Raw genomic sequence first — 17,774 nt, 5'->3', positions numbered from 1 at the left:
TGCTTATCATCTTCAGTTTCTAAGCAGTGTGGAGATGGCATTTTGACTGCATCAGGTTTCCTGGGCTGAGGCTTTTACTCCCCACCCCAAGTGATGATGATGATGATGATGATTATTATTATTATTAATACCCCACCCATCTGGCTGCATCTCCCCAGCCACCCTGGGCGGCTTCCAACAAAGTATTAAAATACAGTGGTCTGTTAAACATTAAAAGCCTTCCCTAAACAGGGCTGCCTTCAGATGTCTTCTAAAAGTTTGGTAGTTATTTTTCTCTTTGACATCTGGTGGGAGGGCGTTCCAGAGGGCGGGTGCCACTACCGAGAAGGCCCCCTGCCTGGTTCCCTGTAACTTGGCTTCTCGCAGCAAGGGAACTGCCAGAAGGCCCTCAGAGCTGGACCTCAGTGTCTGGGCAGAACAATGTGGATGGAGATGCTCCTTCAGGCATACTGGGCCGAGGCCGTATACCAAATACAGTCAAAATAAGTGCCCCTGCACCCATGTGTTTGTATGTGTGTAAAGGTGTATGAGTTCAAGAGGGCAAGGAAGCATTGGTGCATGGGTGTGTTTATGATTCATTTGGGGAGAGGGGTCTCAAAATGGAAGCCCTACCCAAAACTCCACTACATTTCAAGAGAGGCTAAATAGGAATTCCCATCCCTACTGCTAGGCAGCCTTCCCTGTCAATTCTCCCTCTTCCCAAGTGCAAGCAAAAAATTTTGAGAATAGGGGGCAGTGAATTATCCATGAGGATTGCTTACTGGAGCCAGGAGAGGCATTTGCTGGCCTCACCATCATGAGAAATGATGCTTTCGAGCATCCTCAGGAACGTCATTACGTTCCAGAAAGCACAGGATATCAATCTGCATCCTTCACTGCTGTGCCATTTGCACCAGGATGATCTGATTGTATGTAGTACAGGAACCATGGTGGAATTTTGACCCCTCTTCCCTGCAGCCAGCAGAAGCTGATTGGAAAATGACATGGCCAGATCAGTGAATCACACAGAGATGCAGCCAGCAGTGGCTCCACTCTAGGGATGGGAGCTCTGGACCTGCAGAATACATTGTTTAATGATTTGATGCTGCAGCACACTAGTGGCTCTTTTGTTAGCATGCCACCAAAAACCCCTCCAAACCCCAAAACCCCACAAAAACCTCACAGTAGTATGCAGAAGCAAAAATAGACACATATGTACAATGATAAAAATGTGCCCATAAGTTGCAGCCACCACTGATTGACCAGTTTAAAGCAGGGGTGGGTGACCTCAGGCCCAGGGGCCAAATGTTCTCCCCCCCCCCCAGCATCCCTTTTTAGCTCTTAGCCCACACCCCTCTCCCCAGCCCACACCCCTCATTGGCCTTGCTTCAGACCCAGAGGATCTGGAATGTGCCCTTCAGCTCTGATCATGCCCCTTGTTTGCCTGGATGGAGGACAGAGAGGGGTGCCCACCACTAGCATGTGGCCCTTCAGAGGCTACTCAGAAGGAAATGTGGCCCCCAGGCTGGAAAAGATCCCCAACCTCTGACTTTTAAAGCTTTTAGGGAGTGTGAATTATTGTGCATTATTTAGTGGCTGTAAATCATTTTACCTCACTTGTGCCATTTGGGAGTTACTAGAGTAGATTAATCAACTAAAAGCTTTTAAGCTGATTAATCAGTGGAGCCAGGAGCCAAGGGCACACTTGCTTATCTTATGTCTGTGATTCAGGTGTGTTACCCTCTTGGGGGATGCGAAAGTATATAGGAAAGACAGCTGTCCCTTCTAATGATGGGCGGTGGCTTTTGTTTGTTAAATTGCTCCCAAGGATGCAAATCCGGCAGAAGTGTGCATTTAAATCAAAATTATAGGGTATGTGTGAAGTACCCCACTGCTGTGACCTTAAAAAGGCAAGTCCTCAGACAGTTGGTGCATGCATGTAAAATGTAGATCTTGGAGGGGCTGGTTCAGTGGTCTCCCTAACTAGAAACATTTATATTTCTAGCTAAAAGCTAAGCCAGTGTGCTTACTGTGAGCAAATCACTGCAGGCTACTCCATTAGGGCAAATGTGGTACAGCTAAACTAGCCTCAGTCTGCTCACCCACCGCACCCCCACCTGCCTCCCTTCTTAAAGGTAAAGGTAAAGAGACCCCTGACCATTAGGTCCAGTCGTGGCTGACTCTGGGGTTGCGGCGCTCATATCGCTTTATTGGCCGAGGGAGCCGGCATACAGCTTCTGGCCAGCATGACTAAGCCGCTTCTGGTGAAACCAGAGCAGCGCATGGAAACGCCGTTTACATTCCTGCCAGAGTGGTACCTATTTATCTACTTGCACTTCAATGTGCTTTTGAACCTTACATCCATTCCAGGGGTTGTCAGCACTGACTGTCAGCCTTCTCCTTCTCTTTAGTTTCAGAGTTGCCCTTGTAGAACTCAAGCAGGGAAGAGGAGGAGGAGGAGGAGGAGGGGGAAGGCAAACCTAAAACAAGTTGGATCCTTCTGTCATTGGCTCTGATGCCCCCTGCTGTTGGGCTCCCTGCCTTCCACCTCACTAGGCTCAGCAGGCACCAGCTGCCGCCGGTAGACACTAGAAGGCAATTCTCTTTAGGTGACTCCATTTTCATTAATGGCATCGGTGGCTGATTCATGCATGCATGAATGCAGATAGGCGTCACATCATACTGGTTTGGAAATGAAGAGGAAAGCAGATTTAATAATTTATTTTATTTTATTTTATTTTAAATCATTTATAAACCACTGGGGTTTTTTTTTTAATGATGTACAATATAAAAACAACCAATAGTGGCTGGGGTTCATGGGAACTGGAGTCCAACAACTTCTGAATGGCTTCAGCTTCCCCTTTCCTGCTTTAGCAACTACTCCCATGTTGTCTCGCTTGCTTCTGTTGCCAAAAGTGTGTGCGTTGCATAAAGGGTAAACATAAAGGGTAAAGAGACTCCTGACCATTAGGTCCAGTCATGACTGACTCTGGGGTTGTGGCACTCATCTCGCTTTATTGGCCAAGGGAGCGGGCGTACAGCTTCCAGGTCATGTGGCCAGCATGACTAAGCCACTTCTGGCGAACCAGAGCAGCGCACAGAAATGCCGTTTACCTTCCTGCCGGAGTGGTACCTATTTATCTACTTGCACTTTGATGTGCTTTTGAACTGCTAGTTTGGCAGGAGCAGGGACCGAGCAACGGGAGCTCATCCCGTGGTGGGGATTCGAACCGCCGACCTTCTGATCGGCAAGTCCTAGGCTCTGTGGTTTAACCCACAGCGCCACCTGCATCCCCATATGTATATGTACACCAGGGTAACTGGCAGAATGAGGTGACAACAAAGCTTTCAAGCACACCCCTCTCTCCATCCTTCATTCAAGCAAACCAGAGGCATTATCACAGGTCAAGGACACAATCCAGCCAGGCAAAAGCACTTATGTCATTAAGGAAGTGGAGCAAACCTATTGAGATGTGTGGCCTGGGGAAGAGTCTCAGGGGCCAGATAGAGAGGATCAGAGGACCACGTTCAACCCACCTGGTCCTGAGATTTCCTGTGCCTGTACAAGCTATGACACTGCACACACATACGGTCAAAATTCCTGCCTATATTTTGCTGTGGGTTGCACCTGATGACCCTTTGACCGCCTTCCAATTCTACAATTCTATTACTCTATGTGGGGTCCATCCACAGGTGCAAGGCTATAGGGTTCTCTAGGGCTCTTCGTACAGTGCTCTGTGATGAGCTCCTGCACTTCAGCATTTTACCACTACAGCCACTGAAAAATATCACCTATCATCATATTAACTGGTCAAGGCATTGGAAGTGCCACCAGCATAAATCCTATTAGCCAGGGGAAGCACTTTCTCTTCCCATCTTGCCACGGTTCCGCTGCATGCCACCTGATTCATTGCACCACCATGCCAGCCAGAGCCTCCCTTCATCAGTACCACAATAAATCCACAAGGGCAGGATTGTTCCACTGTGCAGCTTTGTCTGGGGGGGGGGGCGAGTGTGTTGTGTGCCTGGGAGAGGGGAAATGGTACGTGCTTCCCGCTCTCGACCCAACTGCATTTCGAGCAAAGGATTGCTATGAGTGAAAGAGCAAGAAGAGAGAAGAGTTCTTGCTGAGGGGGGAAGTGAAGGCAGCCCCCATCTCCGAAGAAGCCTCCGCGATGGCCAGGGCAAAGCTGAAGAAGTCGCCATCCGAGAGCAATGCCCACCAGAAAACCATCCCGCCTCTGGCAACGACCGAGGATGTCCCGGGGGTCAGCCCCTTGCTACCCGCGCGGAGGCTGGGGTCCTTGGGCAGCGAAACTGGACACAGGTACTGCAGCATTGCATGCCTCAGTGTGGAGATGACCACCCCCCGTAGTGGACTTCGGACATAGCAAGGAGCCGAATGGGTTTATTGGAGCAAAAATGTGGAAAATTGGATTCCCCCTCCCTTTTATTGTAAACCCACACCCATGCTCCTTAACATCCCAAATCTGTTTATTTTTTTCCCCGTGGGGTGGTGGGGGTGCCATTATTAACTAAGACCAAAGATTCCAAAACAACCAAAGCCAGATGAGATTCAAATAAACATACAAAACTGCTGCATGCCAGTTATTGAAAACCCCGAAAGCGTGACTTCAGCCCCTGTTAACTTGCAGTGTGCATTAATCTGTGCGAGGGGTGGGGGTGGGGGTGGGGGGGTTGCTGAAGCCCTTTCCCCCAGTCTTCCCAATTTGTGGTGTGTGCTATTATGCACCATCTTTGGAAGCTGTCTGGAGAGGCAGGAGCACACGGTTTGGAAAATACACCCCTTTGCGTAAAGAATCTTCCCTCTCTCGCGCTCACACCAAGGTTTGCATGCAGAGAAAAGAAAATTAACCAGGGGAAATAATCAAATAAAAAATGCAACACTATCTTCTGGGTACACATCTGTTAACAGGCAAGGGATGGGCAAGCCTTTTCTCCGAAATCGGCAGGTGTTTTGCATTTCCTTTGAAACCGTCCATTTCACTGGGGCGGTGGGGCGGGCGGCTCACAGCCTGAATGAATGATCCCAGCATTGCAGATAGATGCAGGACCGAGTTCTCCGCTTTACCTCTGTTCCATGGCATCCCTTTTCCATCCTTTCTCTTATATCCATCAATCCTTCCACAGCCCGCCTACCGGCATGTTCTGTCTGTCTGTCTGTCTGTCTTCTCTAAATCTTGAAAAACCGTATGTACTGCATATATCGCTGGATTGTAAGGCGAGCTGGCGCCTTTTATTCATTCCCCGACTGCGAAGGGGCTCCATGTAAACAAGGCAGTTCATGAAAAGGATTGTCTAATTAGGCGGGTATTTCCTTGTTAGGGGAGGGATCTACCTGGTGTGTGTTTGCGGGCGGGCGGGCAGCGGTGGGGGAACAGCAGGGGCACATAGAAAATCAGCTGTGGAAATAGCAGGTCTTCTTCTGCAGGGCAAAAAAGGCACCTAGGTACTTGTTTGCTTCTCTGAATGGATGAGCTGAGGCTGGTGGACTGTTCTTGGCAAGGGTGGCGATGGACAGGTGCCAGCAGCAGGGTTGAGTACCACTTGCAGCTCCTCTCTCCACCCCCTCACCCCCCTTGAAGCAAAAGTCAGCCATGCATTAGGTAGCAATGTGTATTACTTCACTGACTTCCAAATGCGGTAAGCCAGTTTTGCACCAGTTTTGGACCTTCCTGGTCATTCTGCTGCGTGAGGCACTGGAAATCTACCCAAAAGAGGGAGTTGGAAAGAACACCACTTTTCCAACTTTCTCCTTTAGCTCTAGGTACCTTTCAAGGCAAAACAAGATAAGTTCCCTCAATACCTCATGACCAAGGGGGCAGTGAAGGGGGCAAGTTTTATAGACACTAAGGGAAGACCCCAAGTGTGCCCAAGGACCCCAACAGATGTCAAATTGCTGACCCCTAATCTGATGTAATGTGTTAATTGTGCCATGAGACTGCACTCCCACAATGAATCAGGACTTTCATGAGGGTATTATATGTGACCACCAATTTTTTGAATAGGGAATTCTACCTGCTGAAATTGTATTTGTGGTTGGTTGGGGAAAAACATCTCATTACCAGGACACCACCACTGAAAAGGTTCACTTCCTAGAGGCTACACTGCCTCACTTCATTAGATGGCAGTGGTGGACCTGGGGAAGGCTGTCTCATGAAGAGTCTTGAGGACTGGACACTTAGGTATGGGAAGAGATGTTCCTTTAGGCAATCTGTTCCCCAGCCATCTAGGCTCATCACTGATATATTAACCAAAGCTGATAAAATGACTAGAATCCCATTGGTGGCCACCACTGCTTCTTCTGGGAGTGAATTCTAATATTTTAACTCTCCACTGTGTGAAGTATTTTCTTTTCTTAAGACCTACTGTGGATTCAAATACTAGCTAGGGCAGGCCTGTGGGTCCCCAGAGCTCAGGGAAGATGGGAGTTGTAGTCCAACAACATCTGGGGACCCACAGGTTGAGAACCGCTGGCTTAGGGAGACCCTGAGCCTGATTCTGCTTTGACATGCACTGGGTGGTACTGATGTTGTCATTTCCTCCCACCCTGTGAAGTTCATAAAAGTCAGTGGGGGTAACCTCACATATGTACTTGTGGGTGGAAGTTATGGGGCACAAGAAGTATGCTGTATAATTAATAACCCCACAGAGCCTGATTCCTTGTGATTCTACTTGGAAGACATGCTGTTCCTGGGCTAAACAGGTAGGGTTGCCATGTGTCCTCTTTTTCCAGGACATGTCCTCTTTTTAGGGGTAAAATTTCTGTCCGGGTGGATTTTTTAAATTTGCCAAAATTCTGGAAGAGATATAGACGTAACTGGTGGTTGAAGGCTCTTCTCTTCTCCTGCCCGCCCCCCTCTGCAATATATTAGTGCTTCTATAGCCTACATATAGTAAGAGGCATTTAAAATCACAGTTGCAGTAACATCCTCTTTTTTGCTCTTCAAAATATGGCAACCCTAAAAATGGGTAGATAAAATCCATGTCAACAGTACTTTGTAGGGCTATGGGCTTTACAGTAGGGGTGGGGAACCTCAGCCTTCCAGGGCTCTCCATCATGGGACTCCTTGAGGCCAGAACCTTTCTCATGTGAAGGTTGCTTCACTAGTCCTGCTTCACCATCTCTCTGCCTTGAGCCATTTTGCCTGACTGAAAAATGTCCCCTACCACTTCTTCATAGCGACCACCGTTCCCACTTTTGACCCAGTAGGTTTTCTTGCTGGTGTAATCTCTTGTTTTTTAACTCTTTGGGTTCTCCTTTTTCGAAGGTGTGACATTGGTATGCAGTTTTGAGTGCCACATATTCAAGGGGGCAAGAATGGGCAGAGACAGAGAGCCTGGGTGTCCAGGGCTGGTGATGCTAAAGCCTCCTGTATCACCTGTTGTTAGCAGTATCAAGAAGTACAAGAGACAGCAAAAGGCCCCGTTTCAATCCCCAATAATAATAATAATAATATTATAATAATTTATTATTTGTACCCCGTCCATCTGGCTGGGTTTCCCCAGCCACTCTGGGCGGCTTCCAACAAAGATGAAAGATACACTAAAATGTCACATATTAAAAACTTCCCTGAACAGGGCTGCCTTCAGATGTCTTCTGAATGTCAGGTAAATGTTTATCGCTTTGACATCTGGTGGGAGGGCGTTCCACAGGGCAGGCGCCACTACTGAGAAGGCCCTCTGCCTGGTTCCCTGTAACTTGGCCTCTCGCAGTGAGGGAACCGCCAGAAGGCCCTCGGAGCTGGACCTCAGTGTCCGGGCAGAACGATGGGGGAGGAGACGCTCCTTCAGATATACTGGACCGAGGCCGTTTAGGGCTTTAAAGGTCAGCACCAGCACTTTGAATTGTGCTCAGAAATGTACTGGGAGCCAATGTAGGTCTTTCAAGACCGGTGTTATATGGTCTCGGCGGCCGCTCCCAGTCACCAGTCTAGCTGCCGCATTCTGGATTAGTTGTAGTTTCCGGGTCACCTTCAAAGGTAGCCCCACATAGAGCACATTGCAGTAGTCCAAGCGGGAGATAACCAGAGCATGTACCACTCTGGCGAGACAGTCTGCAGGCAGATAGGGTCTCAGCCTACGTACCAGATGGAGCTGGTAAACAGCTGCCCTGGATACAGATTTGACCTGTGCCTCCATGGACAGCTGTGAGTCCAAAATGGCATATCCAGGTGGGGCTGGGAGAGACACATGTCTGAAATCCTGGAGAGCCACTGCCAGTCGGTGTAGACAGTCCTGAGCTAGATGGACCAATGGTGGGACTTGTTAGAATGCAGCTTCCTGGTTTCCTAAGTGATCTTTAGGTAAGGAGCTGGCCATTAGGGGCTGCCCTTCCAGGTCCTACATTGGGTGGAGAACCTCAGGCTCAGGGGCTGAATGTAGGCTTCCAGGCCTCTCCATCTGGCCTCCAGAACCGTCCCCAGGCAACGCACCTTACTGACCCTGCTTCAAACCCTCTTTGAGTGTTTTTGCCTTGATGGAATATGCCTTTGCACTCTGATCAGGCCCCTTGCTCACCTGGATGAGGTGAATGTATATGGGAATGTATGGAGGAGCTAGCCATATGTACATGCACATTTATTGCTCTGCCAATGTTTGCTTTTGGCCCCACCCACTGTGGGCATGTGGGCCTCCCCCAGATGTTCCATAGAAAGGAATATGACCTTTGGGGTGATAATAAAGCCAGCAGTTGAATTGAATGCAGGGAACAGAGACCTACTGTGGCTTAGGGGCCTGCAGTGATCCACACATCCCCATTTGCCTCCTGAGTAGCCTCAGCAAGCCAGCAGGACAGGATGGAATTCCCTCTTGGGCATGGCAGATATTTTAATTGAAATCAGTTGGTGTGACATGCCTTGCCGTGAATGGGTTTAGGAGTGTAGTGATGCAGGAATAAGCTTAAGAGTGGGGTAATCTGTGAATGGGCTTAGGAGCAGGGCAATGGCATCTAGAATTGCTTGTGCTCTTCCCCAGCATTCATGTCACATCCAAGCTCTCTGCTTCTGAAAGATTTTCACACGGGTTGGAAAGGCATGACTAATGCATTATGCCCTCTAGGAAGTGCCTCCCAGGTATAGGCAGGCATAGGGATATGCTGTTGGCAGGGCTCCCAAAACCAGCCTGTTCTTCTGTCTGTGATTGCATCCCAAAGGTACGGACTCTCTGGCGGGCTGATGTCACTGACTGTCCTTACAAAACCCCAGTTCTAATAAGGGGGTGACCAGAGAAGGACCAGGAATTAGGGTGGCTGTGCTCCCTGGTTTACAGGAAACGAACCTCTATTTGAAGATCTGGCAGAGGATGGTCCTCTGAAGAAGTCCTTTGTTTTGAAGGATGCTCCAATCCAACTCCAGTTTTATAAAGATAAAGACCCATCAGAAAGGGAGACTAGGAGCCTTGAAACTGCCTCATCACCTGGTTAGGATCTCACCTGGTCAGTCTTCCCCACTAGGCTAGTGAGATGTATTAAATCACACCAGCAGTATTTTGCTTTAAATTATAGTAATTGAGCTATATCCAGTCCTACTCAGAATAATTAACAGACTTAGACCCATTGGCTTCAATTAGTGTACTCTGAGTAGAACTTAATTGGATACAACCCATTATATTTAAATGTATATCTATTCATACACATTAGCAAATTTTATGGTGATCTTTGTCCCTTTTCTGCCTCTTTCTTTTTTTGGGGGGGAGGGATGTGGGGAGATGTGTCAGTGGCCACCCTACTAGATAAATTGACAGAGAATGTTTAAAAAGGTAGAATGAAATTTTGTCACAGCACCACTCATTACTGCATTAGACGGTTGAGACTTGCATGTATGATGGGTGATCCCGGATTTAACATTATAGAGACAGTGTTCTCACAAGCCTTTGTCATTAATGCAGACTTAACGGAGTCCATTCATGCATTCAGGTGCAAGTTATCAAATGCTCAATGATTGTTTGGACTGTACCAAAAGTTTCTCATTCAATTTTTGGACTGAAAGTAGTGCCCCAAAATCTTCTCTTCCATAAAAACGCAATCCCCCCCCATTGCTGCTTCTAGCCAATAACAGCCACTGTTTCTGTCTCACATTCCCCCCCCCCCAGTTCTGCTTCTCCTTCCTGGATGGCCCCGACCAATTAGAGATCACACAAAAAGAGTGGTAGTGCCAACAAAGTTTAGTTTCACAGGGCAATTACTGAGGTAGAACAAAGGCAGTGAGAATGAGGCCCCACAGCACTGCTGTCACTCTGAACAGGCAAACACAGTCTGAAAAATGAGAATAGTGGAGTTGCTTTTCACAGGGCACAATCCTAACTTACCTCTCCGCACCACCACAGTGGTGGGGCTTTGCACATCTGTAACCCCATTGCTCACAGCAGAAAGTGGGAGGCACGGAAAGATAGCAAGGGCAGCGAAACAAGCCCAGCCTTTCCCCTTCTTGTGCTGCCAAATGGCAATTCTTGTGATGATATTCCCACCTACGCATTTAACAGGCAGGAGCGGAGGTGGTGCACCAACAGAGCTGGAGCTCTTGCAGTGATGGCCAGCAGAAGGCCAGCTTAGCTGGGGGAGCTGGGCAGAAGGGCACCTCCACCTAATCCACTAGTTGCTAAAAAGTTCAGGAAAAGTGTCCCATGTTAATCTCAGCCCTAATAATTGACTGATGGAAAATCAAGGGGCTTGCATGGAGGCTGGTCTCTGTGTGTTTGTGTTTATTTATTTTATTTCTATACCACCCTTCATCCAAGAATCACAGGGTGGTTTACAATATAAAAACATAAAAATACAAAAATACAAAAAAACAACAACACAGCCCACAGTATTCACAAATATACACTTACTCAGTGTTGGAGGGGGTGGGTGTGGGTGTACTAGCTATTGCTTTCGGCTCCCTCCCTCCTTCCACATATTAACCAGGCTTGTCTTTGACTTCTCTGTTTTGCACTTAAGAAGCTGCCCCCATAGAATTTTGAATTTTATCCTAGGTATATCTTTGGGCAATATAATCACTCTTCCCTCCACCTTGCTATTCTGTATCCAGCCCGATTGCTTCCAATGCTGTAATATACATAGCTGCCTTGCACCAAGGCTGTCAGTACGTCTAGTTCAGGGCATCCAGCCCACTACTGCGTACACTGACTGGCAGCTGCTCTCCAGGGTTTAGGTTGTTTAGGTTCTCATATTGTTTCAGAAAGTGCAGGTTAGGAAGTTTGCCTTTGAATGTGAACCAGATCAAGCTTCTCCTGGTCTCTAGTCTTGATCAGCTCAGTTCCTCTAGTCTGCGTACCAGTGCTTCTTCTACTGTAAGAGGTGTTTTTTTGGGGGGTGTTTTTTTTTTTACTGAGACGAATCTTAATGTGATGAATAGAAGTAAGAAGTGAAAAGAAAATCCATCTTGCGAACTGCTCCCAGGAATACAAATTAGTTTTCTTCTATAAAGTACTCAGAAGAACTGATTGTTTGAAAGCATATGCTGTTTTTATCACTCCACAGATCACACATTTTTAATGTCTCACCTAAAGGCACATAATGGCGAAAGAAAGGGAGTAAGTTGCACAGAAGTGTTGTAAATAGAGGAGACTCAGGATAATGCTGTAGGCCATTGGTAGAGCATCTTCTTTGCATGCAAAGGTCCCAGATTCAGTCCCCACTGGCACTCTCCAGGTAAGACTGGCAGAGATTCCTGCCTGAAATCCTGTAGAACTGCGGCCAGTCAGTTTAGACAATACTGAGCTAGATGGTCCAATGGCTAAGTAAGTGTTGTAGCGCAGTGTAGCTCTGTTTTGCTTGCAGAAGGTCCGAGGTTCAATCTCTGGTGTTTCCAGTAAAGGCTGGAAGAAATCTCTGCCTGAAATTCTGGAGAGCCACTGCCAGTCAGTGTAGACAATACTGAGCTGGTTTGACAATAGTCTGACTCAGAATAGGGCACATTCCTATGATCCTAAATGGCAGGGCAGAGTATAGACTAGATTATCCTACACTAGAGGACTAAAGTCTTCAACCAGAAAGTTTGCCACCTGCAAAATTTGTGTGTGTATAGCAGCACAGGACAGAAGTGTCGAGTTTTGCTTCTCCCAGTTCCTGTAGTTACCAGCACACTCCACAACACCACTTCTTTTAAGTGCACATGAAAACCCATACTTATTTTCATGCATATGCCTCCTGATATACCGTATTTTTTGCTCTATAAGATGCACTTTTTCCCTCCTAAAAAGCAAGGGGAAATGTGTGTGCGTCTTATGGAGTGAATGCAGGCTGTGCAGCTATCGCTGAAGCCAGAACAGCAAGAGGGATTGCTGCTTTCACTGCGCAGCAATCCCTCTTGCTGTTCTGGCTTCTGAGATTCAGAATATTTTTTTCCCTGTTTTCCTCCTCCAAAAACTAGGTGTGTCTTATGTTCAGGTGCGTCTTATAGAGCGAAAAATATGGTTGTTGTTGTTTAGTCGTTTAGTTGTGTCTGACTCTTTGTGACTCCATGGACCAGAGCACGCCAGTCTTCCACTGCCTCCCGCAGTTTGTTCAGACTCATGTTTGTAGCTTCGAGAACACCGTCCAACCATCTCGTCCTCTGTCGTCCCCTTCTCCTTGTGCCCTCCATATTTCCCAACATCAGGGTATTTTCCAGGGAGTCTTCTCTTCTTATGAGGTGGCCAAAGTATTGAAGCCTCAGCTTCACGATCTGTCCTTCCAGTGAGCACTCAGGGCTGATTTCCTTCAGAATGGATACGTTTGATCTTCTTGCTGTCCATGGGACTCTCAAGAGTCTCCTCCAGCACCATAATTCAAAAGCATCAATTCTTCGGCAATCAGCCTTCTTGATGGTCCAGCTCTCACTTCCATACATCACTACTGGGAAAACCATGGCTTTAACTATACGGACCTTTGTTGGTAAGGTGATGTCTCTGCTTTTAAAGATGCTGTCTAGGTTTGCCATCGCCTTTCTCCCAAGGAGCAGGCGTCTTTTAATTTCATGACTGCTGTCACCATCTGCAGTGATCATGGAGCCCAAGAAAGTAAAATCTCTCACTGCCTCCATTTCTTTCCCTTCTATCTGCCAGGAGGTGATGGGACCAGTGGCCATGATCGTTGTTTTTTTGATGTTGAGCTTCAGACCATATTTTGCGCTCTCCTCTTTCACCCTTATTAAAAGGTTCTTTAATTCCTCCTCACTTTCTGCCATCAAGGTTGTGTCATCTGCATATCTGAGGTTGTTGATATTTCTTCCGGCGATCTTAATTCCGGCTTGGGATTCATCCAGCCCAGCCTTTCACATGATGAATTCTGCATATAAGTTAAATAAGCAGGGAGACAATATACAGCCTTGCCATACTCCTTTCCCAATTTTGAACCAATCAGTTGTTCCATATCCAGTTCTAACTGTAGCTTCTTGTCCCACATAGAGATTCCTCAGGAGACAGATGAGGTGATCAGGCACTCCCATTTCTTGAAGAACTTGCCATAGTTTGCTGTGGTCGACACAGTCAAAGGCTTTTGCATAGTCAATGAAACAGAAGTAGATGTCTTTCTGGAACTCTCTAGCTTTCTCCATAATCCAGAGCATGTTTGCAATTTGGTCTCTGGTTCCTCTGCCCCTTCGAAATCCAGCTTGCACTTCTGGGAGTTCTCAATCCACATACTGCTTAAGCCTTCCTTGTAAATTTTAAGCATAACCTTGCTAGCGTGTGAAATGAGTGCAATTGTGCGGTAGTTGGAGCATTCTTTGGCACTTCCCTTCTTTGGGATTGGGATGTAGACTGATCTTCTCCAATCCTCTGGCCACTGCTGAGTTTTCCAAATTTGCTGGCATATTGAGTGTAGCACCTTAACAGCATCATCTTTTAAAATTTTTAATAGTTCAGCTGGAATATCATCACTTCCACTGGCCTTGTTATTACCAGTGCTTTCTAAGGCCCATTTGACTTCACTCTCCAGGATGTCTGGCTCAAGGTCAGCAACCACACTACTTGGGGTATAAGAGACATCCATTTCTTTCTGGTATAGTTCCTCTGTATATTCTTGCCACCTCTTCTTGATGTCTTCTGTTTTGTTAGGTCCTTTCCACTTTTGTCTTTTATTATGGAAATATTTGTACGAAATGTTCCTTTCATATCTCCAATTTTCTTGAATAGATCTCTGGTTTTTCCCATTCTATTGTTTTCCTCTTTGCATTTCTTTGCATTGCTCGTTTAAGAAGGCCTTCTTGTCTCTCCTTGCTATTTTTTGGAAATCTGCATTCAATTTCCTGTATCTTTCACTATCTCCCTCGCATTTTGCTTGCCTTCTCTCCCCCGCTATTTGTAAGGCCTCGTTGGACAGCCACTTTGCTTTCTTGCATTTCCTTTTCATTGGGATGGTTTTAGTTGCTGCCTCTTGTATAATGTTACAAGCCTCCATCCATAGTTCTTCAGGCACTCTGTCCACCAAATCTAAATCCTTAAACCTGTTCCTCACTTCCACTGTGTATTCATAAGGGATTTGACTTAGATTGTATCTTACCAGCCCAGTGGTTTTTCCTACTTTCTTCAGTTTAAGCTTGAATTTTGCTATAAGAAGCTGATGATCTGAGCCACAGTCAGCTCCAGGTCTTGTTTTTGCTGACTGTATAGAGCTTCTCCATCTTTGGCTGCAGAGAATATAATCAATCTGATTTTGATGCTGCCCATCTGGTAGTAATGTGCATATTCCCCCCCCCCCATATTTTCCCCTCATCTAATGAGTCACATTCAACTAATCTTTGCTCAGTTGAAATGAATACACTGGTGGAGGGACGGGGGGCGCATCACCCCCAGCACCATCGGGGAGGGGGTACTATTGGGGCCTCTCCCTGGACATGCACCGGACACCACACCCCCGCCGGTGGTGCGCCACGCCCCTGGGACGCACACCACACCCCCAAGGGCAATATGCCATGCCCCTGGGACACACGCCCCACCCCCGGGGCAGCGTGTCATGCCCCCAGGATATGTGCCAGCCATGCCCCTGCCTGCTCTCCGCCCCTGGTGCTGGAGCATGAATCTTCGCCACTGAATGAATAGGCCCAATTAATTTGAAATTAATACTGTAGACTTGGTATACTGAGGTTTGCATGCAACTCAGTCATGCTCAGATCAGATGCATTGAAGTTAATGATCTTAAGTTACTCATGTGCAGTAACTTCAGTGGATCTGCTCTTAGTAGCACTAGCATTGGCTACAACCCTAAATTAGTAATGTTCATTAATTTCAGTGACAGTGGGCCTTTTTTATTACTAATATTGTCTCAGTGCAATTTTGTTTATTGTATTCACAATGCATTCTTATGCAAACTTTTCACAATTCTGAGAATGTTTTAACAGTCAATCTGTCTTCCCAGAGAACTTTAGCTCTTAGAGGGGAATAGGGGCTCTTCTGCCACCTCTCAGTACCTGTAACAAACTACAGTTCCCAGGATTCTTTGAGGGGAGGCTGTGGTTATTCAAAGTGGTACCCTCCAACATTTCTCTGATGAAAGTAAGGAGAAATTATTGTTCCATTATTGTTGTTGTTATTAATGATTTATACCCCACCCATCTGATTGGTTTGCCACTGGGCATCTTTCAACATATATAAAAACATAATAAAACATTAAAGATTTTTTTAAAATCTTCCCTATGCAGGGCCCCCTTCAGATGGCTCAGGGGTCAGATAACTCCATACCCTTCAACATTTATCTGATGAAAATTGGGATGTCCTAAGGAAAAGAAGGACATTCTGGGATCAAATCAGAAACCAGGACGGCTTCTGTAAATCTGGGACATACTTGGAAAATAGGGACACTTGGAGGGTTTGTAATACTGCTTTAAATGTACGGTTCAGATGGGGCCTTAGTCATGGGTCTACTCTGAGTAGGGCTAACACTGGCTACAACTCATGCACTCAATTTCATTTAGCAGGGCCACTACTCAGTGGTAGAGGATGTGCTTTGTATGCAGAATGCTTTGCAATGGATTCCTGTCAGATTATTTTTTAAGGACCATGTTAAAATAACCAGTTAGTAGTTATGGGGAAGGCATCTACTTGAGACCACAAGAGAGCTGCTGCTAGTCGGAATAGATGGGAACATAGGAAATTGCCTTATACTGAGCTGGACAAGCAGTCCATCCAGATCAATATTATCTACACTGGCTGGCAGAGGCTTTCAAGGATTTCACACATTAATTCTGCCCTAGCTGCACCTGAAGGTGCCGGGGGCAGCAGATGTTGAACCTGTGGCCTTCTGTATGCAAAACAGGTGCTCTACCACTCAGTGGTGGAGCTTCATGCTCTGGCATGCGGGGGCGGAGAGCAGGTGGGGGGCTGGCGTGTGTCCCAGGGGTGTGGCGCACGTCCTGGGGGCATGGTGCGCTGCCTGCGGGAGCATGGCGCCCAGCATGGGCAGGGAGGCAGCTGCGATGGCACCCCACTGGGATCACACTGCTGGGGGCGGTGCGCTTCCCACGCACTCCTCTTCCTCCGCCAGTGCTGCCACTGAGCTTCAGTCCTTCCTGCTAGATAGCAAAGTCCAGAAAAGGTATGAAATGGTATGAGACAGCTTCCTATGTTCTCATGCAATTTCTACAAGTTGCTGAGGAGGAGGAGGAGTGTGGAAGGGCTTGGGAGCTTCTTGGAGGTATCTGATTGGTCACTTTTGGAAGTAGAGATGCTGAACTATGTGGACTTTTGGTCTGATCCAGGAAGGCTCTTCTCCCTCCTCCTCCTCCATCTTCCTTTTCCTTTGTTCCTCCTTTGTACTATTTATCTATTGGTTTCAGAATCAGTTGCCAAAGCAATTTACAATATGAGTGGTGTTGGACCATGTCCCTCCTGCATTGGTCTCTACAGCCACAGCAGGCGCTGCGACCTTCCAACAGCTTGACCTCACCCCCAAGGGAGCATTCCTCCATTATCTCCCGAGAAGAAAGACACATGCCAACCAATGGTGTTGGAAGCAATAAGCAACACCCTTGTACTATTAAATAACATAGTAGAGAAAATAAATTCCTCGAACAAAGGAAGCTGCCTATCTCTGAGTAGGTCTCCAGGATTTCAGATGGGACATTTCCAGCTAACACAGCGGCCAGGGATTGAACCTAGGATCTTCTGCATGCAAGGCAGATGCCCTACCATGGGGCTACAGCCCTTTCCTCCAATCAGCAGGGATCTTCTTCTGGTCTTACTTAAGACACCCACTATTTCACATAATTTGCATACTGTAGCTGCTAAGCCATATTAGGGTATTTTCTCCAAACCAAGATTCTTCTAGAGAAAGAGGGGGTGTCTGTGTGTGCCCCCTGCAGTTTTCTCCCCCTTCTGTGTGCAGTACCATTCTGCATCTGTCTCAATATTGCTTTAGTTTCCTTCCCCTTGTAACTCTGCCACAAATCTAAATTGAGCTCTTTGTGTGGGATGCGAGTCCTACAGATGTCTGCCAATTCATTTTCCCAGTGTCTGCCTGATTAATCTTGGGCTGCTCCTGATGATGGACTGTTTGAAAGCACACGAGGCATGGCAAGGGAATGGCTATGCGCCTTGATGCAATTTTGGTGGGCTTCCGAAATTTGATCTGGGAAACTGCAGCCCATCTTTCTCTCATTCTGGGATTCCTTGCAGTTGTATGTGGCTTGTTGGTTTGTTTGTCTCTCTCTCTGTGTGTGCTAAATGGTACATCAAAATGGTCCTTATTGCTCAAATGTACTCCACCTTAGAGCCAGATGTAGCCCTTTAGCACAACCCAACTTTCAGGTTTTCTTAAGGAAAAAAAACTCAGCAATTTTCGGAGTCTCCCTACT

General features: G+C 46.9%; 1 protein-coding gene across 11 annotated transcripts in view; it reads left to right on the top strand.

Annotated features, from left to right (window-relative positions):
* The window catches only part of KCNT1 (potassium sodium-activated channel subfamily T member 1), a 214,884-nt gene that overhangs the window by 83,136 nt on the left and 113,974 nt on the right, over positions 1-17,774 (top strand). For 3 of the 11 annotated variants that reach the window (XM_081896327.1, XM_081896328.1, XM_081896326.1), the window contains exon 1: positions 4,009-4,306. The exons of the other annotated variants lie outside the window; for them this stretch is intronic. In XM_081896327.1, the coding sequence (XP_081752453.1) occupies positions 4,155-4,306 (152 nt within the window). In that variant the 5' untranslated portion in view covers positions 4,009-4,154. Of the gene's footprint in view, positions 1-4,008; positions 4,307-17,774 lie in introns of those variants that run through there. 11 annotated transcript variants of the gene reach the window in all.

Source organism: Podarcis melisellensis (genome assembly GCF_964234715.1).
Source record: "Podarcis melisellensis genome assembly, chromosome: Z".
Taxonomy (NCBI): domain Eukaryota; kingdom Metazoa; phylum Chordata; class Lepidosauria; order Squamata; family Lacertidae; genus Podarcis; species Podarcis melisellensis.
Note: the sequence above shows the minus strand (reverse complement) of the source record. Positions and strands in the feature narration are given on the sequence as shown.